Raw genomic sequence first — 27,214 nt, forward strand, 5'->3', positions numbered from 1 at the left:
ATCCCTTCTTCCAACCAATATGTCATGAAACCTTACATATGGAAAGCAAAATGGGATTCTGCATTCTATTGAGAATTTTTATGCCCTATCCATATACCTGTCCTAGTCTCTGCTTTTGGTAAGCTAGGGGGAGGTGGTAAGGAACCCATTCCCTACCCGTTACCCACTTTATAACTTAAAAATATAAACATCTACTTTTCTTAGAACTTTTTAATAAAGCATGTATGACAATCCGAACTTAAAGAAATGCATAACAAACTGAAGATAGTGTAAATCTACAAAAATAAAAAAATTGCAAGAAGTACACAAAATAGTGATACAAAAAGTGTATATATCAAAGAATTTTATTTATTTCAAATCACTGGTATTCGATAGGAATGATTGATTTTTAATTACCTCAAATCACGGGTCTTTGATTGGATTGACGGATGAGAGGAAAATTAGGGGAGGGTCGAGAGTTGTGGCTTCTAGATGAGATGTCGAGAGATAAGGGGAAGGCGAAGATTTGTTGATGTGAAAATTGTGAAGAAAGAATGATGATGCAAATTAGTCAGGGATTGTAGGTGCAATTATTATAATTAATACCCTATCTTACCGAACCCAGGGTGGCATATGAATATACCCTCTCTCTCTCTTTCTCTCTCTCACACACACACACACACACAGAGTCCACATCAGAATGAAATGATAGCCGTTATATTAAATCTCTCTCTAAAAATTTCTAGCCAATTTCTACTCTCTCTCTCTCTCGCCGTCTCTTTCGTGGACTCGTATTGGCAGTAGTTGCAGTCAATCTCAAAGCCTGTAAAGAACCTTCTAATTTCCTAATTATTATCGATCCAAACCCTGTAATTCCATGAGCGACTCCCAGTCTTCTTCTTCTTCCTCCTCCTCCTACGACTCGGCCTCGCTTGGGCTCCCACCGCCGGTACATTTACGTGTATTTGTTTGCGGGTTCTGAATTGATTATGATTTAGTGAAATTTTTGTCACAGTTAGACTTGTGACTGGTTAATTACTCGAATTCAATCGCCACTGTTGGTTTGTGTTTGATTTGTGGAAAACAAGTGTGATTGTGTATGCTTATTTGAAGTACACGAGTTTTTGAGAAAAAAAGTAGTTATTTGATCTTTGATCTATTATTTGGCTGTCCAGGATTGGCGTTTGAGATTGAGACAAAAAGTTGTGCACATGAAAAAATTAGTTGTTTCGTAGTAAAAGTACTTGTAAGGGGAAACTATTGTTTTAAAGATTTTTTCTTTTCATGTTGTTTGTTTTATCTTGTTCCACAGATAAATATGAGAAGCGTTTTCATTTATTTTTTATTTTTATGTTTTATTTATTTTTTAATATTAACATTTATGTAAATGTATTAAAAGTTGTGAATTTCTTCTTGGAGTAAAGGGAATTCTTTACTAACTTGCTCTATAGGCTTGATTTAAAGTTCACTTCCTCAAACTTCACTTTTTCTCCCTAGGATTTTAGTTTTCTTACCAGCATTTTTGATTTATTGATTAGTTTGGTAATCCTTTCATTTCCTTTTGTTCTTGCTCTTGAGGTATTAATTTGCACTTCAACTGTGTTCAAATTTTGATATATGCAGAGGCAAAGATATTGGAAAAAGGAGAAAAGCAAAGTTTGTGGCATGAAACAAAAATATAAAAATTTTATCTTGCAAGTTACAAACTTTTATGCATATATAAATTTTCTTTTGAGAAGAGAGAGAGGAAAAAACTAGGCTGTGTATATGTGTTGAAATTTTTTTTGATATTTATATGCTGGATGCAGAATGTTGATGGGAATCATAGACCTTCAGATGACAGTCGTTCATTGTCTCAGGGACTCAATCCAACAGTTTCACGTCATTGGCGGGACGTGTTTTGGTTGTTGATATTCATGGTACATTTGACTGTGGTAGGTTTGGCTTTAGGGGTTCTTGGGCTCAATAGGTTTAAGACAAAGGATAGGCTGAACATTGATAGGTACACAATGGGTTTCCTAGAGAATAAAGATGGTCTAACTGAGGATTACTGGCGGTTTTATGCTGTTGCTGGTGGAGTTGGAACAGTTCTTGGGTGGATTTGGTTGTTATTGCTCAGTTCACGTGCAACTCAGATAATGAAATTCTCAGTGCACATCTTGACTACTTATCTTGCTGTTATTAGTGTGCTGTGTTTTTGGTGTAAGCAGTTCTTCTGGGGTGTCGCATTTGCCATTGGTGCTTCATTGCAGTTCTTGTATGTTATATCAGTCATAGACAGGTAAAAATTGTGACTGATTGGTATATATAATATTGAGTTGAAGTTCTTGTCATGCTTTATTTTGAGACTGGTTGCAATGATTTCTTTAAATAGAATATATGAGAACAGAAACCTGTTGTAAAATGATACTATTGATGGAAGTTTTTGAGTAACACATCAGTAGAATTACAATGTGCATGAATTTTTTTTGTTTCCGAACTCATTTACAAAGTTCAGCAAAGTTCGGTAATTCATCAATATGTGCAAAGAAATCTGAATACTATAATTTGATTGTTCTTGTTAAGGTTTCTTTCTTATTGCCTGGAGAATTAATGGTTGATCTTCATGTTATTGGTCTGGTCCTTCATGCTATTCTTTAGTTTTAACTAATTTCAAACATTCGAACAATATTTGCTGCATAATAAGGTTGCAACTTAGATTCCATGTTTTTCTTAATATTGTTAATTTACTCGTAGTTTGTCTTACTTTATAGAATTTAAAGCCAGACACATGCTAAAAAATTTAGAGTGTGATTGCTATAGAATCCTCTAGTTATATCATAACACTTCCAGGATGGAATTAATTGAAAACTGAAGAATTGGCCCAAAATCTTTTTTGCTTTTAACTGAACAGAAATGACACTTTCTTATTTAAGTATGAATATTTGTTGCTGCCCTAGAATATCTGAATCTGTATGTCAAACAATGCATCTTCTGATATTATTAAAGTTTCTTAGATTGGTTTACAAGTCATGATTATTAGAAGTCATTCTGGACTGTGATATTTATGTGTTGTGTAGTTTGTTGAAGCAAGGATCATCTGGCCAGTTTATTGCTTGTAAGCTTCACATTACCTCAAAAAACTTTGAAAGAATGATTTGATATCGTTTTCAAGTACCAGTCTGTTCAATTAATTTATATATTTATTATTACTTGATTAATTTTTAATTTCTAGTTTAGTAGAGGATACAAACTAGCAAAATTTTTGTATATTGACACTTCTTATATGTAATGAATTTAATATAGATAAGATTCTATCAGGACTATTGACATTATCCAATGACTATTAAAGGTCGAACCAAATTAATCATCCGTGAAAGAGTCATCCCATGCACATATGGCTTATCCAAACTAATCTCTTCTTTGAACCAAATGTGGATCCTCCCTCCTACTCTCCTCTCTCTCAAGTGGTGGTAGTTTTTGCATATTTAGGAATAATCCAAAATCAGAAAATAAAAACTAGGATAAACAAGCTACAATAAGATGTCTGTTTTTCTTTCACAAAATTTGAATTGCTTGGTTTGGATGTTGAACCATTCTGAAGTTGGGTTTTCAAGAGAGAAACCTAATCTTGAAAGAATCGATCTTGCAGATCTTAATTTTGAAACAAAAATTTAATGAATTATATGTATGACTCTGGATCCATGTGATAGATAGTTGAACAGTCTATTAAACTTCTGATTGTGTTGCTCTGAAATTGAATTTTAAAAGTTTTTCATGGATTTCTCCCGTGAATTTATCTTCTAATATATATGCACGTTTTCAGTTTTATATGGTTTTCTTTGTCTTCCAGTAGACTTCCATTTACAATGCTGGTACTACAAAGAGCAGTGAAGATGGTGTGGAACATTCCTGAGGTCTTGCAAGTAGCATGCATATTCATGCTATTCATGCTTTTATGGCTTGCACTTTGGTCCTTCGGTTCTGCTGGTGTTGTTGCTTTAAGTATTGGTGACAGTGGACGTTGGTGGCTTCTTGTGGTGAGCTGGCAAGTTTTTGCTTTTCATTTCATCTTCTTTTGGCATAATTGCAACATATATTTCTATTAAACCAATCATCTGGCAACACCAAAAACTGTTCTTACTTCTATGTCAGGTTTTGTCTGTGAGTTTGTTTTGGACTGGTGCTGTTCTCTGTAATGTTGTCCATGTTATAGTTTCTGGAATGGTGTTTCTTGTCCTATTCCATGGTGGTCAAGAAGCAACATCAATGCCTCCTAAACCTCTGATGAATTCTTTGCGCTATGCTTTCACCACTTCTTTTGGAAGCATATGCTATGGATCACTCTTTACAGCTGCTATACGAACATTGAGGTGGGAGGTAGGCAATCCAATGTTGTTTGATTTGATTTGAGTACTAATACTTATTCACTGGAGAGTGATGACATCATGCCCACATGATTCACTGCACGAGTCGCAGCTATTATAACTAACAACGGGATTGAATGCGTTTTACAGATTAGGGGATTGAGGTCAAAGATTGGCAAAAATGAGTGTTTGCTCTGTTGTGTTGATTTTCTATTTCATCTGGTAGAGTTTCTAGTTCGTTGGTTCAACAAGTATGCTTATGTCCAGGTACTTGTTCAATTTATATTCTGGAAGTTTTTCTCCTTAAATATTCCATGCCACTGTGACATTTATGAGACAACATACTTACATATGGAACTACATGCTTGGACTTCGTTTGGGAATTAATATGTCAATGAGATTGTTGAAGATTGTGTCTATATTATTATTATAATTGTACTAAATATAGATAGATTGTTTTACCATATTTAGTTTTGATTTGGTTCTATATAAAGAAAGAACCTCTCATATTGAGAGGCATCGAGTCTTATTGAGTATGTTTGACATGGTATCACAACAGGTTTAATTTTATTTAGGTTAAACTTGCAAGCTTCTATTGGCGCTTGTCCAGTCAAATTTTCGTGTTTTTGTTTTCTCTGTTGATGCTAGTTCTTGCTCGCGTAAACAGCTGCAGATAGCTGCTTGAACGCTTTCCATCAGCTTCATCTCTCTTCCTGAAAACCCCTCAGTTTTTGCTGCAGATTCCTTGAGAATGTCACCGTTTATACTCACGATCTCAGTCTTCTTTTGATCTTTCTGAAAACAAAGGAGAGAAAGAGAGAGTGAGAACAAGCCCGGTTTTCTTGCCCCATCTCGAGCTATATACTTGTCCAGATATAGTTTCAGTAATATGAAGCATCTGACTTTGCCAGGTAGAGGGAATTCCAGGACCTCATCAATACAGTTTGCCATGACTGAATCAAGATCACCTAGGTGATTTGTTGCTCTTGAATGAGAGAGTATATTGTAAAAAATAATTCTCATTAATTCATCTCATAGGTACATAGTAATATTTATATTTACAGCAGAAAAAACAAAAAAAAGAACGAATAAAGTAAGAAAGAAAAATTAAATGCTAATTTTAAGGAAACTAAATCTCCTAGAACATGGCAGATTTGGAAGCTTTCCAACACTCTCCTCAAGTTGGTTTAAAGATATCTTCTATGGCCAACTTGCTGATTAAGCTTTCAAACTGTTTCTTTGGCAGACCTTTTGTAAGTATGTCTACTTATTGCTTGGCTATAGAAATATAGGGCATAAAAATTACTGTACTATCTATTTTCTCCTTGATAAAGTGCTTGTCCACCTTCACATGTTTTGTTTTGTCATGATGAACTGGATTGTGAGCAATAACTATTGCTGCCTTATTATCACAATACAATTTCATTGTTATTGAATTAGTAACTTTCAACTCTTCTGGTAATTTTTTAATCTATAGTACTTCACAAATTCCATGAGCAATAGCTCTGAACTCAGTCTCAGCACTAGTCCTTGCCACACTTTGTTTCTTGCTGTGCCATGTTACTAAATTTCCTCCAACAAATGTACAGTAACCAGATGTTGATCTTCTATTAGTGACACTTCTAGCCCAATCTGCACCAGTGTATATTTCAACTTGTAAATTCTCATAACCTCTAAACAGTAGGCCTTTACCTGGAGTCCTCTTTAGGTACCTTAAAATCTTGTAAACAACATCAAAATGTTCAGGTCCTGGTGAGTGCATAAACTGGCTTACTACATTTGTTGCAAAAGCTATATCAGGCCGTGTATGAGAGAGACATATAGGAGTTTCGCTACTAATCTTTGGTATTGTTCTCTATTGATTACTTCTTCTAGGTTAGCTGGTTGTAGTCTTATATTCGGCTCTATGGGTGTCTCTGCAGCTTTACACCCTAATAAACCTATTTCTCCAAGTAAATCAAGAATATATTTTTGTCGAGAAACAAATATACCATTCTTTGACCTTGCAAACTCCATACCAAAAAAGTAATCTTTGATTTCAAACTTCTTAGCAAGAATCTTCTTTAATCTCTCAATTTCATTGCTATCATCGCCTGTCAGAATAATATCATCAACATAAACAATAAGTATAGCTAATTTGTCTCTGACAGTGTGTCTATAGAACATAGTGTGGTCAGCTTGCCCTTGATTGTAGCCGTGACTCTTTATCGCCCTTCCAAAGTGTTCAAACCAAGCTCTCGGAGATTGCTTGAATCCATACAAAGACTTCCTCAATCTGCACACCTTCCCTTTGCCTCCTTTGTTTTCAAATCCCTATGGTAGATCCATAAAACTTCCTTATCTAGGTCTCCATTTAAAAGACATTCTTCACATCTAATTGATACAAAGGCTAGTTGAAATGGACTGCTAGAGAAAGTAACGCACGGAATTCATCTTGGCTGCAGGAGCAAAGATTTCCTGGTAGTCCATTCCGTATGTTTGAGTGAACCCCTTTGCCACAAGTCTTGCTTTGTACCTATCTACACTACCATCAGCCTCGCATTTGATTGTAAACAGCCATTTACATCCAACAATTTTCTTCCCCTTTGGTAGATCACCAATTACCTAAGTACCATTAGCAATTAGTGCATTCATCTCTTCTTGAACAGCCAATATCCACTCCGGGTGATCCAGGGCTTCCTAAATGATTCTTAGAATAAACAAATGAGAAATATAGGATGTAAAAGCCTTATGAGCATCAGAGAGTCTATGATATGATAAATATTTTGCAATAGGACGTGTGGTGCAGGTTCTAACTCCTTTCCTAAGGGCTATAGGTAGATCTAGATTAGCAAAATTGTCAACAAAAGGAATAGAAATGGAAGAGTTACCTTGTGCACTGGAAAGACCAACTTGTGGAGGTGATGATGAATGGCGTTGCTCCAAATTGGAAGAAGGATTTCTATTATTTTGATGATCTCTTTTTCTAGTATAAACACGAAGTTCAAATGAGGTAATACGTGGTAGTATTTCTTTCCCTGGTGGAGAATCACTTATGTCTTGTATAAGTGGACTCAAGTTTTCATTATTTTCACTAGATAAATTTTCCTTTTCCCGACTCTTTAAAAGAGTATGGATGTTCGGGTGAATGTCAGGGAAAACCCTAGGAAGATGACTAAGATTAGAAACATTAGGAAGAAGATTAAGATCATAAATTTGCCAGGACCCCTCTTCACTTTTTTCTTTCTCCCCCTGAAGATAGTCATGGTTAAAGTAAGGTTGTTTTTCAAGGAAAGACGCATCCAAACAAATGTGAATTTTCTTTGTAATATGATTGAAACTTTTGTACCTTTCTTATTATGAGCATATCCAAGAAAAACACATTTTTTTACCCTAAGGTCAAGTTTGGACTGAAGATGGGTTGATATATGAATAAAAATAGTACATCCAAAAACCCTTAGTTGTAAATCCGATGTTATTCACCAAGTAGGAAAAATATTCTTTAGACAGGCTAACGGAGTGATGTATTTTAAAATATGAATAGGCATTCTACTAATAAAGTAACAAGCAGTCAAAATAGCATCACACCATGAGTATTTAGGAACATGCATAAAAAATATTAGGGCTCGTGCAATCTCTAAAAAATGACGATTTTTTTCTCGCGACAATACCATTTTGTTGCGGGGTGTCATGATACGTAGACTGGTTTTGAATGCCTTTTGCTAATAAAAAAGTTCTCAAACATTTATTAAAATATTGAGGAACTGATTTGTGTTTGGAACTGATTTTCTATCATGTGATAAAAATCTTTGAAAAATTTTCAACATTAGATTTATCACTCATCAGATACACCCAACACAACCGTATATGATCGTTAATAAATGTTACAAACCATTTTTTTTCCAGATGCAGTAATGATATTTGAGGGAACCCGAACATCATTGTGAATTAAATAAAAGGGTTTTGAAGCATGATAACCTATTGATCGATAAGTGTTTCAATGATTCTTGGATAACTGACAAGTATCACAATAAAGGGAATTGTAATAAACAGTTTTAAATTAGGGAACAAATGTTTTAAATAGAGAAAATTAGGATGTCTTATCTAAGATGCCAAAGTATAATTTGTTCTCGTACAGGTATTAAACTATTACCATTAGTACTTAACCCCTGGACTTGTTTATTGTTGAATAGGGTATCATCAAAATAATAGAGTCCATCAATCATCCTAGCACTGCCAATCATCCTCCCCAATAGTTGGTCCTAAAATTCACAATAGGAATCAAAGAATATGACACGACAATTAGAATCACGTGAGAGTTTACTAATAGACAGCAAATTACAAACAAGTTTAGAAACATGAAGGATATATTTTAGTGCAATTTTCTCTAAGATTTGGACAGAACCCGTTCCTGCAATGAATAAGAGACTTCCAACTGCAATTCTAACATTTTTATTACCTGGAAAAGGGTAATAAGATTGAAAATATTGTGAAGTACTAATCATATGGTCGGATGCACTAGAATCAATAATCCATGGTGCAAGAGTTAAAGCAAAAGAGTATGTAGTAGGGAGATCATATGTTTGGGCCAACGAACCAGTAGGAGGATCGTATGTAGGAATGAATTTCAGCCATTGAAGAAGGTGATCCACCTACTCAGCACTTAGGGAATTAGCCATGGATTAGAATTTTTTAATCAAACCCGTAACTTTAAATAATTAAATCAATCTTAGAGACACAAGCCCAATCAAACATGGTCCGATTAAAAAAAACACCAAAAGTCCAAATCAATAGCCTACAACCACATACCTGGAGGAACCAATAACCTTCAACTGCAATCAAATCCATGTAATGAAATCAAACTCTCACAGGTCACGACAGAGTGACGACGCCTCCAGGATTGCTGGACATCGACCTGTAGAGAGAGAGGAAAGACGGATTCCGAACTAAAATCAAACCCGCTGTAATTCTTGGAAACGTGACCAAGCTGAAATAAAAAACAGCAATTATTTCTTCACGTATAGATTCGGAAATTGGAGGTGCGAAATTGTCAAATCTGAAATGATCTTCAAATTCCAAAAAAGGTCACTAGAATTTGGACTTCACAAGCCCAAATTAATGAAGCCGAAATCACCTTAATGATGCCGACTGATGTAACTGTCGACCAAAGGCAGAGAGAAAATTGAAAAGAAATCGAGGATTTAGCTAAGGATTCGAGAGGTAGGCTCTGATACCATCTTGAATGAGAGTATATTGTAGAAAATAATTATCATTAATTCATCTCATAGGTACATAGAAATATTTATATTTACATTAGAAAAAACAAAGGAAAGAATAAAATAGGAAAGGACGAATAAAGTAAGAAAGAAAAATTAAATGCTAACTTCAAGGAAACTAAATCTCCTAGAATATGCAGATTTGGAAGCTTTCCAACAGTTGTAAAAGCTAGAACAATATCTTTGGATTGTTCACCTGTCCAAAATAAATAGGAGTGCATTGAGTGCGCTTCTTTGAACTTCACTCATATAGGTTTTGTTCCTCTTGCACAAAAATGCACCTGCTTCATCAATGAAAAGCAACAAATTTTTATTTTTCTATATGTATTTATTCTTCCATTGAATGGAGGGCAAATTTTTACTTCAGTTGGAATGGGAACTATACTCTATGGATACATCTACGCTGGGAGAAATATTTATTTTTATATATGTATTTACTAGTTACCCGTGAATGCTGCATATGATGATGCTTTTTCGTTCCAGATCGCAGTTTATGGGAAAAACTTTAATCGCTCTGCGAAAGATGCGTGGGAGTTATTTCAGTCAACTGGTGTTGAAGCACTTATTGCTTATGACTGTTCAGGTGCTGTTCTATTGATGGCAACGCTCTTGGGTGGGCTTATTGCTGGAACTTGTGCAGGAGTTTGGGCGTGGATTAAACATTCCGACCGAGTGATGATGGTGGGATCTACAGCCATGTTGATGGGAATGATCTTGGTACGCTTACAATTGCTCGATTAGTTTCTCTTAACAAATTTAGCATATATTCTCTTTTAAAATTTATCAGTGCTAACCTGGGTTATACGAGTGCAACATCTGCAGTTAAAAACACTGTTGGTCACACAACTCGTAACGAAGTTTCATGTTAATAACTGAACTTTATTTTAATTTAAAGTGATCGGCCAAGTTTGCTTACAGTTTGCTGGCGGCTATTGGCGGTGGCTAGGCTGGGGTTCCATTCCGGGCAGGTTGCTAGAAGAAAGCGGCTGAATTTTTCTTGTTTTATTTTTTTATTTTTTTTGCAGCAACAGATTCTATAATGGTTGCTGTCGGTAAATTTTCAGTTTGTGAGTTGGGAAGGTGGAAGCGGTGGAGGAGAAACTGAATGACTCATTTATAGGCGAAGGCGGCTGGTGATAGGTTTAAATACTGGAAAATAATGCAAACCTAGGGCCAAACCCAATACACAAGTCCATAAAATTAAAATAACCTAAATCCAACTAAAATAATTAAAACTGCTAAAATTAATTAAAGCTGGATGTCCTCATCAGTCCGTGCTTCATAGTTGGGTACATTTGTTCTCTCATTCCAGATGAACGGCTTATTTCTTCTGTCTGCTAATAGATGTCGAGTTCTATTCTCAGGTTGGCTTGGCAACTGTAGTTGTGGAAAGTGCAGTAACATCCATTTACATATGCTATGCCGAAGACCCCTCGTGTTCTCAGCTTGGTCATTCAGTTAAAATCTGTTATTTTCTCTAACAGAATGTGGCATGGAAGACGGCAATCTAACATGCTTCATCCCCGAAGTCTTGCACGTTGGACATTCTGCTAGAGAAAGTAACAAATTTTGACTGATTGATCAAATTGAAATTCACTACTTTGAAACAAAGTAAATTTCAGTCAGTAACATGTAACTTCACTATAAACTGAGTAGCTAACCGTGTTTTTACTCTACATCTGCAATAGGTTTACGGACAAAAAGTATTGATTTCCTGGTTTTTTAGTGCATTACTACTAAAGAAGCAATGGTCTATTTTACATTAGCTTGTTCCGTAGCTAAGAAGCATGGACAGGTACATCACAACACATTTGAGTAACTATTTGTTATAATAGAATAACATGTACTATGTATATGTTACTATTGACAAAGAAAGGAAGATGCATATAGAAGAGTATTGATTGAGTCGTGGCGGTCTCTGAGAAAATTCCCTAATAGGAGTGTCCGTGCTTCATAGTTGGGTACATTTGTTCTCTCATTCCAGATGAACGGCTTATTTCTTCTGTCTGCTAATAGATGTCGTGTTCTATTCTCAGGTTGGCTTGGCAACTGTAGTTGTGGAAAGTGCAGTAACATCCATTTACATATGCTATGCCGAAGACCCCTCTCTAATAAACAGGTGGGATTCAGCCTTTTTTACTCTGATCTCAGAAAAACTACATCAGCGATTGCAACATGGAAGTGCAAGGGCAAGGGCAAGGGAAGTATTAAGTCATAATAGAGATTATCAAATCCAAGAAGCAGGTACTATTTGACTTCCTTTTGCACAAGCAAGCACTGTGCAACTTTTTATTGCATTTTATGGACAGAAATTTAGACTACAATTGATCACACAGTGACTCCTTTTTTCAACTATAATATTTTCATTACATTATAGTTCAGCCTACCGAACAAGTCATACATTTATAACATGTGAAGCAGACAATAAAAATAATACACTAACAAATGCCCCATATAAAATTTCAATTGAATGCTCAAGGATAGTTCGAGGGTCGAATGTTTGTATTGTCAGGATGCTTATCTCTGCACATGTCTGAATAGATCTTACTATCCTCGGCTCATTGTCAACTCGATAGTCAGACTCCTGTAGATTAACTTACATCGATTTCTTTGAGACGTGTATCGTACAAGTTTAATGGGACTGAATCTTCCAAACTTCGTACGGACCATGATATGGATGTTAATTCTTTTGTTTTTTCTCCTTTCCTTCCCTCTGTTTCTGATTATTCGTCGTTGCATTTTAGTGGTTGGTCTGGTATGAGTGTGTTAAGGGAATATAATCCCACATCGGTAAAATACCGAAACAATGACCAATATATAAAAAGGATTGGGACACTCCTCTTAACAAGGTTGACCTTATTAAGATGGACCCCAAGTCTTAACATGGTATCAGAGCCCATTAAGCTCCAACGAGCGATTTGATCCGATATAGTCTCTAAAAATGAGCACACGGATTTCAAGATTGATCTGCTCAAAAGAGCCACATCTTGCGGGGGCATGTTAAGGGAATATAATCCCACATCGGTAAAATACCGAAACAATGACCAATATATAAAAAGGATTGGGACACTCCTCTTAACAAGGTTGACCTTATTAAGATGGACCCCAAGTCTTAACAGAGTGGTTATGGGAAAGAGTCTATTGCAGCATATTTAATTCGTGAATTTCTAATGATTGCCATGTTATGCGATCAGCATAAACCTTTCAAATATATATTATTATGCATTAACGTCTGAAAAAATAATAGGCTGCAGAAATTTACATCTTAATATCTTATTATTTTTTTAATACATTAATTCAAGAATCACTTTTTTTCCTCCAGCTTCTGCGTTTTTCCTGTTTCATTGTTCTTTCTTCCTGCAACCATATTTAACAGAAATTTCATTAATTAATAACACCAGATGAGTAAATGAATTAGAAAAATTAAATAAAAATGCGCATACTTGGTCTATAATTTCTTCTTCTACTAGACTTGACATTCTGTGGTATAAAAACTCCAGTTCCATTCCCTTTTCCATTAGTTCTCCATAAGCTCAATAGCCATGGAGGAGTTGCATAGTTCTCTGTCCAGTTGTAATGAGATCTACACTGTGGCATCAAAAGAGGGCTACTACTTAACCCTTTTCTCCGGGTATCGACCAAGCTCGGAAATCTAACATTAGCATAGAATTCATCATCTTCTTCTGCCGTCAACTGGAAAACTTGCCTTCTATGTTCATCATAGAAAACATCATCTTCATCTTCAAATTCATTATATGAATTTGTAATTTCTTGCACAAGACTACAATGCATATCCATCAAGGGAGAAATTGATTTCAATGTGTTTGGTTTTTCACATGATTATGATATTTATAGTTAAATTAAGTAGGATTTTGGTCAAAGTTTGAGGCAAGTGGAAAACAGTTTTGTAATGGATCTCCACTTGGCTTCAAATGCAAACAAATATACCAAGTTTTGTTTTATTTTTATACGTTTCCAAATTAAATTTATTATTTCTTATGTCATGCTTATGTACAAATAATGTGTCCCACTATAAATTAAGGATAGGATGTAATCACGTTGGAACTACTTTTAATTGTATTAATGATCTCAGTATTTATTAGTATTGCACTTATTTCTCAACCTTCTTTTTGTCTCAATGTTATTATTAATTTTTTATTAATTAGGACATATGGTTCTATGAATGACGATTTATGTCTAAATATTGGATTAGTGTGCTTCAGAAAATGAGAGACAAATCATTTTTTGCATTTTTGTATTTGTTATTATTATTATTATTATTTGGTATATTTAACAATATAAAGGGGAAATAAGTCTTTTTATGCCTCCCACGGACTTTTCGAATGGAACCGTCATCAATGACAATATGTGCTAATTATGAATGGTTAAATATAAGAGTGAAATGGAAAAATTAAAAAGTGGTAGAAAGAAAGAAAATTACTGTAAGGCTATGTTTGATAAGCCAAAATTTTTCTTAGAAAATGGAAAATCAATTCTAACTTTCACTTTTGCATTGTTTGATAGCATTTTTTTTACTAAAAATTTATTTTCCACTTTTTTTGCCACCTAAGCTGAAATTCACATTTTCCTTAAATTGGAGATTCCAATTCCGGTCACTGTACCAATTTTATTTATTTATTTATTTATTTTTGACAATGAAAACAAATTCTAAGAATTATTGTAAAAAAAATATTTCACTTTAATTGACAATTTTCATGTAAAAAAAGTCAAACGAATACGAAAAGATAGATGATTTTCTATGATTTTTTTTTTGTGGCAATGGAAACAAGTTTCATACCCAATATTAGTAAATTCCATTCCTTTAATTGACAATTTTCATATAAAACAAAGTCAAACGAATATAAAAAAACATTTTTATTTTAACATTTTTCACGTAGAAAATTATACCAATCAAATACAATAATTTGCAATTCTCAGAAAAATAATTTCTAGACAATTAAATTCCCTAAAATTCATTTTCTTTTTACTCAAATTCCATTTTCGTAATCAAACGGACCCTCAATTCAATTTTCAAAATAAGACCAGTCACTCAAAATAATTAAACTGACTAAATATTCTGTATCAAGCATCGAATTTTATAAATTTTGTACCTTTTTTTTTTTTTATTTTTTATGGGTCTCAAGTTTCCATTACGGTCAATTAGTTGACTAATTGCTTGGCCGATTAGGGCAAAAAAGATTATGATTCCTTTAAGTGACATTTGGAAAATATTGATGCTAAATAATCAGTGGTTTGACAACTATTTTGGATGTTATCAATAATCCCAAATAACTATACTTACTGAAGAAATTGCGTCATTCACAAATTCCTACCAATCGATTGAATCTTAATCAATTAAAAGAAGGATTTAAAAAAATAAATAAATAAATAAAAGAACTATTTCTACAACTACAAAAAAGGAAATTTCTAGATCTAGCTAGAATTCTTATTTTTATTCTTTCATTTTCTTGTATAATGACATGTTCACATCAACCTTGACTGGATTGAAAAGCAAATGAAATACTCTTCGTATTGTTAAGACCTCTTGGTTTCTAAACACATGCAACGTTATTAGAAGTTAGGAGTTCAATAATATCCGAACTCATTTTGGAAGAGGCGAGCCTCCAAGGGAGAAGCCATATGCATGCTCAAGTGACCTCGTGTTCGCCGTGATCTTAGTTGTAGTCAGTGGCGAATCCAGGAGTTTGAGTCAGCACGGGCGGCCGTTGACCATCTACCGTTGGCTGCAATAAAATATTAAAAGTCCTTTTGGTTTCCATTTTTTTTTTGCAAAAAATGCATTTTGGAAGGTGATTTGATGGAGAACGTCCGAACGCGTGACTAAAAATAAAGAAAATTTTTGAATTTATGTGTAATATTATTTTATTGAAAAATGTATGGATGAAAAGAAGAAAGAAAAATGTAATTTAAAAAAAAAAAAGAATCGAACAAGGCCTAAAGTGTAAATATAACAATTATTTTGTTCAAAATGAATATATACAATTCTATTATAATAATAAATAGAACTCATCAAATAATATTGTTGCCAAGTTTTGTATAATTCAAAGAAAAAGTGTGAATTCGAATATTTAAAATTATTCGCATTAAAACAATCAAAACCTAACAAATATTATTTTGTTAAATCTAGTAACACAATTCAAAATGTACCATAATGGTTAAGTTTACCACAACTCTTACTTGATATCATAGGTTTAAATCCTCATTGTCCCACCCTCATTGAATTTTGGTAAAGATTATAGAGTAAAAATAATGCATAACAAATTTATTGACAAAGATTCGAACCTAAGACTTGAAATATATCAAGGCTAGCTCTCACCAAGTAAGCTACAGAGAAGTTTGAAAATAAAATTAATTACCAACAATATAAGGTAAAAATTTTATATATTACTAACAAAAAAATTATATGCCGGTGGATCCAGTTAGGGCGGCCGCTCTAGCTAGCTGCCCTCTGGATCCGCCACTAGTTGCAGTGGAACACTTAACCCTCTTTATAGATCATGGAAATGCATTTTTGGGGCATGTAGACAAACAGGAATTGTGAGGTCTCTAATAAGAGTGCCGTATTGATACAGCATGTCCTATGCTATAAGGGAGTTCCATTCGACGAGTTGGACTACTTACCCTAACAAAAAAAGGGCTTCGGGCATGGATTTCTGTCCTTGAAACCATGATATTGATTCCTACTACTTTTTACCAGTAGAATATTAGCAACTACAAATTCGTTATTAATTTGAGGGTCACTAATGGTGACCAAGCAGATCGTGTCGTAGGTAAAAAGTTTTTACCAATGAATTTTTCATTGGTAAAGAGTGAACCTTTAGCTACAGAATTTTTGTTGATAAAAATCTTAACCATTACCAATGGACTTTCTGTTAGTAAATGTTTACTATTACAACTAGTAAAAATCAGTGTTATAAATAGCAGCATAGGTGCGAGGCATGGCAAAAATAAATAAATAAATAAATAAATAAATTATTATTATTATTATTATTATTATTATTATTATTTATTGAATAATTATAAACTTCAAAGTTTTAGTCAACTAAATTGAAGGGTCCAAAAAGTTGTTTAACCACTTATTGGACAACAAATTTATAGAGAGCAACTTCAAAGGCTTTGTTGTGAACTTCCGATATGGTATAAGAATTCATTTGATTGAATTGTAGTATATTGTACGTTTAGTTTGACTGTAGTGTATTATACTATTGTGTAAACGATTATTTATATTTTATTACACTTCAGTTATGTATATTTAATAGGTGAATGATTGATTTTTTTTCTTTTAAATTATTAGAATTGATTAATATCATCAACATATTTTTCGTAGGTAATATGAATTAATCTTCATCTAAGGAATTTTCGTTGGTGATGAGGCTGATTTTATTTATTTATTTTTTGGAAAAAATTAATTACCCTTCATGTAAGGATATGCCATAGGAGAATGTTTAATTTTTTTAATTATTAAAATTGATTAATATTAGCAACTGCAAATTCCGTTGGTAATATGAACTATTCTTCACCCACGAAAAATTCGTAGATGAAAGGTTGACATGGTTTTTAGAAAATAATATTTTGAATTACATCACCTGCGAAAATATTGTTGGTAAATGGTACGTATATGAAACAATAACATTAGGCACGGAATATTTGTTGGTAAAGAGCTATCACTTCTACCAACGAAAATTTGGTTTATGATTTTCGTAATTAAAAGTCTAATACTTTTACCAATGGATAATCCTTTAGCCGTAAGTGAAAAGCTGATTTTTAATAGTGTTAGATATCTTTTCCTCCTAAGAATTAGTTGGACGTGTTGGCAAAACCCACAGTCAAAACTCTTTTTTTATTGGTAAATGTAAAATCTTGTAGATCAAAACCCATTTACAAGTACACCGGGCATACTCAGACAAGCAAAGATCAAATAACAAATACATGCACTCCAGTCATATCCGAGTAAACAACATAAAATGATGTACCAACGATAGTCTAAGGGCTCCCCACTAAAGACTCAAATTCAATCAAAACATACAGATACAAAGCAAACATAGCTTTGTGTACATGTGTTTTAATCCTACTTACAATAAAATCAACTTGTGGCCTAAGATTTTCAAACATACTTCTATTCCTTGCCATCCAAAAGTTATACACAGTAGTAGAAAGTCCTATACGTTTTGCTTTACTTTGCCAACTCGTTCCTCAGGCTTCTTTTTCTTCCACTATAATGAACTCAACAAAGTAGACATGTTGTGCCTAATAGCCAACCAACCACGGATTTGCTCCCAAACAACCTCGTTGACTATACATGAAAAGAACAAGTGTTGTGCAGTTTCCTCCGTTAGCCCACAAAAACAGCAGTTTTGGTCTAGTTGTAGGTTATGTAATCTGTACTTCATTTGTAATCTGGCCTGAACTCCTAACCAAAGGGTGAAAGCATGTTTTCGATTGCTAGAAGTGGTCCAAACTAAAGGTGCCCAAGCTACCTTAATACCTTGTGGCTTGAAAAACTCATAAAAAGCCGTGGTGCTAAAAATCTACCAACCTCCGTCCAACATAGTAATCTATTCAAACTAGCTTGCACTGCGCAGTCCAACCTAATAATGTTGTCCCTGATTTCCAACACTTTTTTGAGTAATGGAGAGTCATCCATTTTCACCTTATGTTCCCAAACGTCTATACCTCGAAGGTGTACCTAATTTATCCCTTTAATCCAAAGAGTGTCCTTTTTGCTATGGATATTCCAAAGTGTTTTGGAGAGTAGTGCAACATTCCAACTTTTGATGTTTCTAAAACCAAGTCCTCCTTTGTGCTTTGAGAGGCAAATTTGATTCCAAGCAAGCAATGGTTTTTTGGATCCCCATTGGAAGTTCCGGCATAAAATAATGATTTTAGAAGCCATCGTTGCCAGAATGGGAAAGATGGATAACCAAAAACATTCCATTCTTTGTAGAACGGCTCTCACAAATTTCGCTCTCCCCACATATGATAATGAAGAAGTTAACCATGCACCAAAATAAGTAGAAATTCTATTGATGAAGGAATCATATGAACTTACTTCAATTTTTTCACTACAAGTGAGATGCCCAAGTAGCGAAACGGCATGATGCCTTTAGAGACGTTGGTTAATGCAAGGATATGCTCCAATTCTTTACCATGAAATCCCTCGGTGTACAATCAAGATTTTTCAAATTTATATTGAGACCCGACACAGCACCAAAGTTTGATAGACAATTCATCAAGATATCAACTGACATCACATCCCCTCTAGCAAAAAACATCAAATCATTTGCAAAAGCTAAATGCGTGATCCTTAGAGGTGCATATCTAGGATGAAAGTTGAAGTCATTATTTTTAGTAGCCTCTTTCACCATTCAAGAGAAGTATTCAAGGCATAAAATAAACAAATAAGGAGAAAGAAGATCGCCTTGTCGAAAACCTTTCTTACCTTTTATAAAACCATGAAGGCTTCCATTAAGAGCAATAGAATAAGTAGGTGTTGTAACACACCCCATTACACACTCCACGAATGTAGTAGTGAATCCTAACCCCTCATGCACTTTCTTAAGAAAATTCCTATTCACCGAGTCATGGGCCTTCCTTGAGTCAATTTTAAGAAGGCATCTTGGAGCTACCCTCTTACAGTTGTATTTCTCCAAAAGCTCTTGAGCCAAGTGAATGTTCTCAATCATGCTCTTGCCTTCCATAAACGCAGCTTGTGCTTGGTCTATAATTAAACCAAGCATAGGCTTCAACTGAGAAGAGACAATTTTGGCGATGACTTTATAAAATACATTGCAACAAGCAATATGCCTATAGTCTTCTACCGAAGTAGAATGGTTTGTCTTCGGTACCAATGCAATGACTGTGTGGTTGGTTTGTTTGAGAAGAGCCCTTAACTCAAAGAATTCTTCAATTGCCTCCATAAACTCATTTCCAGCAATATTCCAAGACTTTTGAAGAAGCAAAACATATATCCATCTAGACCCAGTGACTTGTCATCCCCAATAATAAATAAAGCATATTTGATCTCTTGTCTTGTGATGTCCCGAACTAGCAACATAGCATTATCCTTCGATAAAATAGGTCCTCTCCTTAAAATTTCAGTATTAAAGGGCTGTTCAAAACTATTTTGTCCCAACAAATCATTATAAAAGTGAATGAATTCAGCTGACACCTCTTCTTGAGAAGTAGAATAACACCCGTCCCTCTTAATTACGGCTGGAATATAGTTCCTTTTGGCATTCCTCTTGACCAAGGAATGGAAGAACTTCGTACACTTATCACTATTCTTTGAGTGCACACACTTTGCTTGTTCGTAATAAAAGCTCCTTCCTGCTTCACAAAGAATCATGCTTCCTTCCTCAACCTTGAAACATCAAAATTTAATCGATGATTCGTCAGGTCATCATGCAATTCAACTTGTGCCAATTTCCAATTTTTTTGAAGCAAAATCAGCCCTTGAGGATATATGNAATTTTTTTTTTTTTTTTTTTTTTCGCAAAAAATGTATTTTGGAATGGTGATTTGATAGAGAACGCCTAAACGTGTGACTAAAAGTAAAGAAAATTTTTGAATTTATGTGTAATATTATTTTATTGAAGAATGTATGGATGAAAAGAAGAAAGAAAAATGTAATTTAAAAAAAAAAAAGAATCGAACAAGGCTTAAAGTATAAATATAACAATTATTTTGTTCAAAATGAATATATGCAATTCTATTATAATAATAAATAGAACTCATCAAATAACATTGTTGCCAAGTTTTGTATAATTCAAAGGAAGAGTGTGAATTCGAATATTTAAAATTATTCGCATTAAAACAATCAAAACCTAACAAATATTATTTTGTTAAATCTAGTAACACAATTCAAAATGTACCATAATGGTTAAGTTTACCACAACTCTTACTTGAGATCATAGGTTTAAATTCTCATTGTCCCTCCCTCATTGAATTTTGATAAAGATTATAGAGTAAAAATAATACATAACAAATTCATTGACAAAGATTCAAACCTAAGACTTGAAGTATATCAAGGCTAGCTCTCATCAAGTAAGCTACAGAGATGTTTAAAAATAAAATCAATTACCAACAATATAAGGTAAAAATTTAATATATTACTAACAAAAAAAATATATCCCGGTGGATCCAGCTAGGGCGGCCGCTCCGCCATTGGTTGCAGTGGAACACTTACCCTTCTTCATAGATCATGGAAATGCAATTTTGGGGCATCTAGACAAACAGGAATTGTGAGGTCTCTAATAAGAGTGCAGTATTGATACAGCATGTCCTATGCTATTAGGGAGTTCCATTCGACGAGTTGGACTACTTACCCTAACAAAAAAATGGCTTCGGGCATGGATTTCCGTCCTTGAAACCATGATATTGATTGCTACTACTTTTTACCAGTAGAATATTAGCAACTACAAATTCGTTATTAATTTGAGGGTCACTAATGGTGACCAAGCAGATCACATCGTAGGTAAAAAGTTTTTACCAATGAATTTTTCGTTGGTAAAGAGTGAACCTTTAGCTACAGAATTTTTGTTGATAAAAATCATAACCATTACCAATGGACTTTCCGTTAGTAAATGTCTACTATTACAACTAGTAAAAATCAGTGTTTATAAATAGCCGCATAGGTGCGAGGCGTGGCAAAAATAAATAAATAAATAAATAAATTATTATTATTGTTATTATTATTATTATTATTATTACTTATTGAATAATTATAAATTTCAAACTTTTAGTCAACTAAATTGAAGGGTCCAAAAAGTTGTTTAACCACTTATTGGACAACAAAATTATAGAGAGCAACTTCAAAGGCTTTGTTGTGAACTTCCGATATGGTATAAGAATTCATTTGATTGGATTGTCGTAAATTGTACGTTTAGTTTGACTGTAGTGTATTGTACTATTGTATAAATGATTATTTATATTTTATTACACTTCAGTTATGTATATTTAATAGGTGAATGATTGATTTTTTTTCTTTTAAATTGTTAGAATTGATTAATATCATCAACATATTTTTTGTAGGTAATATGAATTAATCTTCATCTAAGGAATTTTCGTTGGTGAAGAGGCTGATTTTATTTATTTTTTTTTTGGAAAAAATTAATTAGCCTTCATGTAAGGATATGCCATAGGAGAATGTTTAACTTTTTTAATTATTAAAATTGATTAATATTAGCAACCGCAAATTCCGTTGGTAATATGAACTATTCTTCACCCACGAAAAATTCGTAGATGAAAGGTTGACATGATTTTTAGAAAATAATATTTTGAATTACATCACCTGCGAAAATATTGTTGGTAAATGATACGTATATTAAACAACAACATTAGGCACGGAATATTTGTTGGTAAAGAGCTCTCACTTCTACCAACGAAAATTTGGTTTATGATTTTTGTAATTAAAAGTCTAATACTTTTACCAACGGATAATCCTTTAGCCGTAAGTGAAAAGCTTATTTTTAATAGTGTTAGATATCTTTTCCTCCTAAGAATTAGTTGGACGTGTTGGCAAAACCCACAGTCAAAACTCTTTTTTTATTGGTAAATGTAAAATTTTGTAGACCAAAACCCATTTACAAGTACACCGGGCATACTCAAACAAGCAAAGATCAAATAACAAATACATGCACACCAGGCATATCCGGGTAAACAACATGAAATGATGTACCAACGATAGTATAAGGGCTCCCTACTAAAGATTCAAATTCAATCAAAACATACAGATACAAAGCAAACATAGCTTTGTGTACATGTGTTTTAATCCTACTTACAATAAAATCAACTTGTGGCCTAAGATTTTCAAACATACTTCTATTCCTTGCCATCCAAAAGTAATACACAGTGGTAGAAAGTGCTATACGTTTTGCTTTACTTTGCCAACTCGTTCCTCAGGCTTCTTTTTCTTCCACTATAATGAACTCAACAAAGTAGACATGTTATGCCTAATAGCCAACCAACCACGGATTTGCTCCCAAATAGCCTCGTTGACTAGACATGAAAAGAACAAGTGTTGTGCAGTTTCCTCCGTTAGCCCACAAAAACAGCAGTTTCGGTCTAGTTGTAGGTGATGTAATCTGTACTTCATTTGTAATCTGGCCTGAACTCCTAACCAAAGGATGAAAGCATGTTTTCGATTGCTGGAAGTGGTCCAAACTAAAGGTGCCCAAGCTACCTTAGTACCTTGTGGCTTGAAAAACTCATAAAAAGCCGTGGTGCTAAGAATCTACGAACCTCCGTCCAACATAGTAATCTATTCAAACTAGCTTGCACTGCACAGTCCAACCTAATAATGTTGTCCCTGATTTCCAACACTTTTTTGAGTAATGGAGAGTCATCCATTTTCACCTTATATTCCCAAACGTCTATACCTCGAAGGTGTACCTAATTTATCCATTTAATCCAAAGAGTGTCCTTTTTGCTATGGATATTCCAAAGTGTTTTGGAGAGTAGTGCAACATTCCAACTTTTGATGTTTCTAAAACCAAGTCCTCCTTTGTGCTTTGATAGGAAAATTTGATTTCAAGCAAGCAATGGTTTTTTGGATCCCCATTGGAAGTTTCGGCATAAAATAATGATTTTAGAAGCCATCGTTGCCAGAATGGGAAAGATGGATAACCAAAAACATTCCATTCTTTGTAGAATGGCTCTTACAAATTTCTCTCTCCCCACATATGATAATGAAGAAGTTAACCATGCACCAAAATAAGTAGAAATTCTATTGATGAAGGAATCATATGAACTTACTTCAATTTTTTCACTACAAGTGAGATGCCCAAGTAGCGAAACGGCATGATACCTTTAGAGACGTTGGTTAATGCAAGGATATGCTCCAATTTTTACCATGAAATCCCTCGGTGTACAATCAAGATTTTTCAAATTTATATTGAGACCCGACACAGCACCAAAGTTTGATAGACAATTCATCAAGATATCAACTGACATCACATCCCCTCTAGCAAAAAACATCAAATCATTTGCAAAAGCTAAATGCGTGATCCTTAGAGGTGCATATCTAGGATGAAAGTTGAAGTCATTATTTTTAGTAGCCTCTTTCACCATTCAAGAGAAGTATTCAAGGCATAAAATAAACAAATAAGGAGAAAGAAGATCGCCTTGTCGAAAACCTTTCTTACCTTTTATAAAACCATGAAGGCTTCCATTAAGAGCAATAGAATAAGTAGGTGTTGTAACACACCCCATTACACACTCCACGAATGTAGTAGTGAATCCTAACCCCTCATGCACTTTCTTAAGAAAATTCCTATTCACCGAGTCATGGGCCTTCCTTGAGTCAATTTTAAGAAGGCATCTTGGAGCTACCCTCTTACAGTTATATTGCCTCAAAAGCTCTTGAGCCAAGTGAATGTTCTCAATCATGCTCTTGCCTTCCATAAACGCAGCTTGTGCTTGGTCTATAATTAAACCAAGCATAGGCTTCAACCGAGAAGAGACAATTTTGGCGATGACTTTATAAAATACATTGCAACAAGCAATATGCCTATAGTCTTCTACCGAAGTAGAATGGTTTGTCTTCGGTACCAATGCAATGACTGTGTGGTTGGTTTGTTTGAGAAGAGCCCTCAACTCAAAGAATTCTTCAATTGCCTCCATAAACTCATTTCCAGCAATATTCCAAGACTTTTGAAGGAGCAAAACGTATATCCATCTCGACCCAGTGACTTGTCATCCCCAATAATAAATAAAGCATATTTGATCTCGTCTTGCGATGTCCCGAACTAGCAACATAGCATTATCCTTTGATAAAATAGGTCCTCTCCTTAAAATTTCAGTATTAAAGGGCTGTTCAAAACTATTTTGTCCCAACAAATCATTATAAAAGTGAATGAATTCAGCTGACACCTCTTCTTGAGAAGTAGAATAACACCTGTCCCTCTTAATTACGGCTGGAATATAGTTCCTTTTGGCATTCCTCTTGACCAAGGAATGGAAGAACTTCGTAAACTTATCACTATTCTTTGAGTGCACACACTTTGCTTGTTCGTAATAAAAGCTCCTTCCTGCTTCACAAAGAATCATGCTTCCTTCCTCAACCTTGAAACATCAAAATTTAATTGATGATTCGTCAGGTCATCATGCAATTCAACTTGTGCCAATGTCCAATTTTTTTGAAGCAAAATCAGCCCTTGAGGATATATTTGCAAAGTGTTTATCATCGAACTTTTTAAGCACCTCTTTAAGATTTCGTAATTTCTTATAAAGTGAAAATTGTTTTGATCCCCAAAAAACTTGATTCCAACTATTAGATACTACATCATGGAAATCTTCATGGCTCGTCCACGTGTTGAAAATTTTGAAAGGCCTATTTTTGCGTCTAGCTTCCCCAAGAGTGAGACAACGCAAGGTGAGTGATTGAAAAGACACCCCGAAGGGAGAGCTATCAAAACCCCCCTTGCATCCAAGCTTCATTCACCATGGCTCTATGAAGTTTCCTCCAAACAAAGTTATTAGTCCAAGTATAGAAGCATCCTGTAGATCGCATATCCACGAGTCCAACACTAAGGCAACAATTTTCCAAATCTTTCACCTCATAGGGAGTAACATCCACACCGTTTCATATTTCATCAAACTTCAACACATTATTGAAGGCTCCCAAAACTAACCATGACCAAGAGCAATTGAGACCAAACTTCGCAATATTATTCCAAAGTGGTTTCTAATTCACAATAGTATGGAACGCATAAACGAAGCTAACAAGAAAAGTAAGTGAAGATATCTTACAAGTAATGGAGCAACAGATGACTTGCTGCATAGTCTCCAATACTTCCAAGACGACTTTCATTGCATTCCACAAACTAAAATCGGTCAACTTGATGAGTGTGAAAATTGTTGACCCATGAAAATCCACCAAATTTATTCCTCATAATTCGGCCCAACTTCGTCTCACCCAAATTTGTTTTCAAAATACCCATAACATCTATATCATGTTGCTTCATAAAGTTCTGAACCCTGTTTTGTTTTAGGGGAGGGCTGACGTCCCTAATGTTCCAAGTTCCAATATTCATAATAATGAAGCAAGGGATACGCCCTTCTTCTTATCTTTCATAACTGTAGCCCTTCTTTGCTCCTCAAGCTCCCTTTAAGCTTATCATTGCTAGTAGCCTTAGTTGTAGTACAATGCAGATTGGATAAACAATCAGCCCCTGTTTTAGCCACATGATTACTTTCCTTTTCCATAGCCCGTATTGGAGTAATATTGGTCAGTTTATGGCCATGGTGTATTCCCTTTTTCTTGTTGGTCACCTTAATAAATGAACTTTCATGTTGATCTGCCTGCTGCCCCCTTATTGCTTAATTCCCTTCTCAACCTGCTGTAGTTGTGGCCGGTTATTACACTGTTGGCCACCCTATTCACCCATTTCTGCCATTTTTTTTTAATTTATACTATAACTATTCCAATTTCATTACTTTATTCCTTTATTTATTTATTTATTTATTTTTTTGCCATTTTCTTTGAGCGTCTTCTTTGTTCTATCTCCTTTTCCTTCAGATAAATCTTTTGTGATTGTTCCAGAAGAAATGAAACAAAAGATATGACTTCACACACCTTAAAGTTCATAGGACGAAAAGACATTTTTTGAGGACCTTATACTCATGAAGTGCACTGACCTCGTCATTCTGTCCAATCCGTTTCAGCAGTAGTAGACAGGATCAGATGTTCCCCAGTAAGCTGTCCATTATCCTGGGTCGAAGTCTGCTTAGTATTAGTCTCAACAGCCCGAGATTGCTTAACAGCCTGACTTTTGGAGATGTATGTGGCTATCTTGTGTCCGAACATCCTACAATTTCCACAAAATTTTGGATCGTGCTCACAAACCACTACTTGTATTCTATCTTTACCCGTGGGCAAAGTCATTTCAATGGATCGAACCAAGTCTTTGGATGCATGAACCTCCACTAACATCTGAGCATAAGATAATCTTTCTTTGAAACTTATTTATTGACTTGTAGTGATGCTTTTCGAGAGAAAAATCGAGTGATTATATATCTTACAACAATTGCTTGTCTTACTTGCAAATCATAGATGGCTGTCCCGACACTGTACCATAAGTTGAACATGGCGATGCGGAAGAAGGTTGGTCAAGCACGGACGTGTGAAAAATGTGAAGGAATTCATAACGTCTTTCTACCTACCAAAGAGAATTCCGACAATCCAATTTCAACACCATATCCACTCAATGACAATTACAACAAACCAAAACCCTAGGGTTTTTAGATACTCGGCCAAATTTAACATATTTTTATTTTTATTCCACGTTAACACAAAGTCGATATTTAAATTACACAAGTAAGACATTTATCATTCAATTTCTAGTTTCTTCAAAATAGTACTTAAAATTTACATATATTCAATTATTTCGAACAAGGATTCTCATTCTCATCAGAGACACTAATGTAACAGGCTTCATCGAAATGTAGTATGTAGCGATATACGATACTCCACTAACGATTTTCCTTCGAGGAAGGGAAAACACCAATTGAGTTGTCTAACAGTAATTTTTCCATTCATATTATGGAGCTCACAATTGAACAATTCGTTGCTACAGATGAGGAGATTAAGATAGACTTAACTAAGTTAGTGAATTA

The 27,214-nt window shown here is 34.5% G+C and overlaps 1 protein-coding gene across 3 annotated transcripts; it reads left to right on the forward strand.

Moving 5' to 3' along the window:
- The first annotated feature begins 696 nt into the window (after nucleotides 1-696).
- LOC111387169 (CTL-like protein DDB_G0274487) lies at nucleotides 697-12,148 on the forward strand. 3 transcript variants are annotated; one of them, XM_023011709.1, is made up of 7 exons: nucleotides 697-928; nucleotides 1,839-2,260; nucleotides 3,812-3,998; nucleotides 4,114-4,338; nucleotides 4,476-4,592; nucleotides 10,064-10,297; nucleotides 11,617-11,989. In XM_023011709.1, exons 1-7 carry the CDS (start codon nucleotides 857-859, stop codon nucleotides 11,833-11,835), a joined length of 1,476 nt encoding a protein of 491 aa, XP_022867477.1. In that variant the 5' UTR covers nucleotides 697-856; the 3' UTR covers nucleotides 11,836-11,989. The 3 variants fall into 3 exon arrangements, with proteins under 3 accessions (XP_022867477.1, XP_022867475.1, XP_022867476.1); XM_023011707.1 differs by having other exon boundaries at nucleotides 705-928; nucleotides 1,788-2,260; nucleotides 11,617-12,148; XM_023011708.1 differs by having other exon boundaries at nucleotides 706-928; nucleotides 1,788-2,260; nucleotides 3,815-3,998.
- Nucleotides 12,149-27,214: the final 15,066 nt, after the last annotated feature.

This window comes from Olea europaea, unplaced genomic scaffold (assembly GCF_002742605.1).
Source record: "Olea europaea var. sylvestris unplaced genomic scaffold, O_europaea_v1 scaffold393, whole genome shotgun sequence".
NCBI classification, from domain to species: domain Eukaryota; kingdom Viridiplantae; phylum Streptophyta; class Magnoliopsida; order Lamiales; family Oleaceae; genus Olea; species Olea europaea.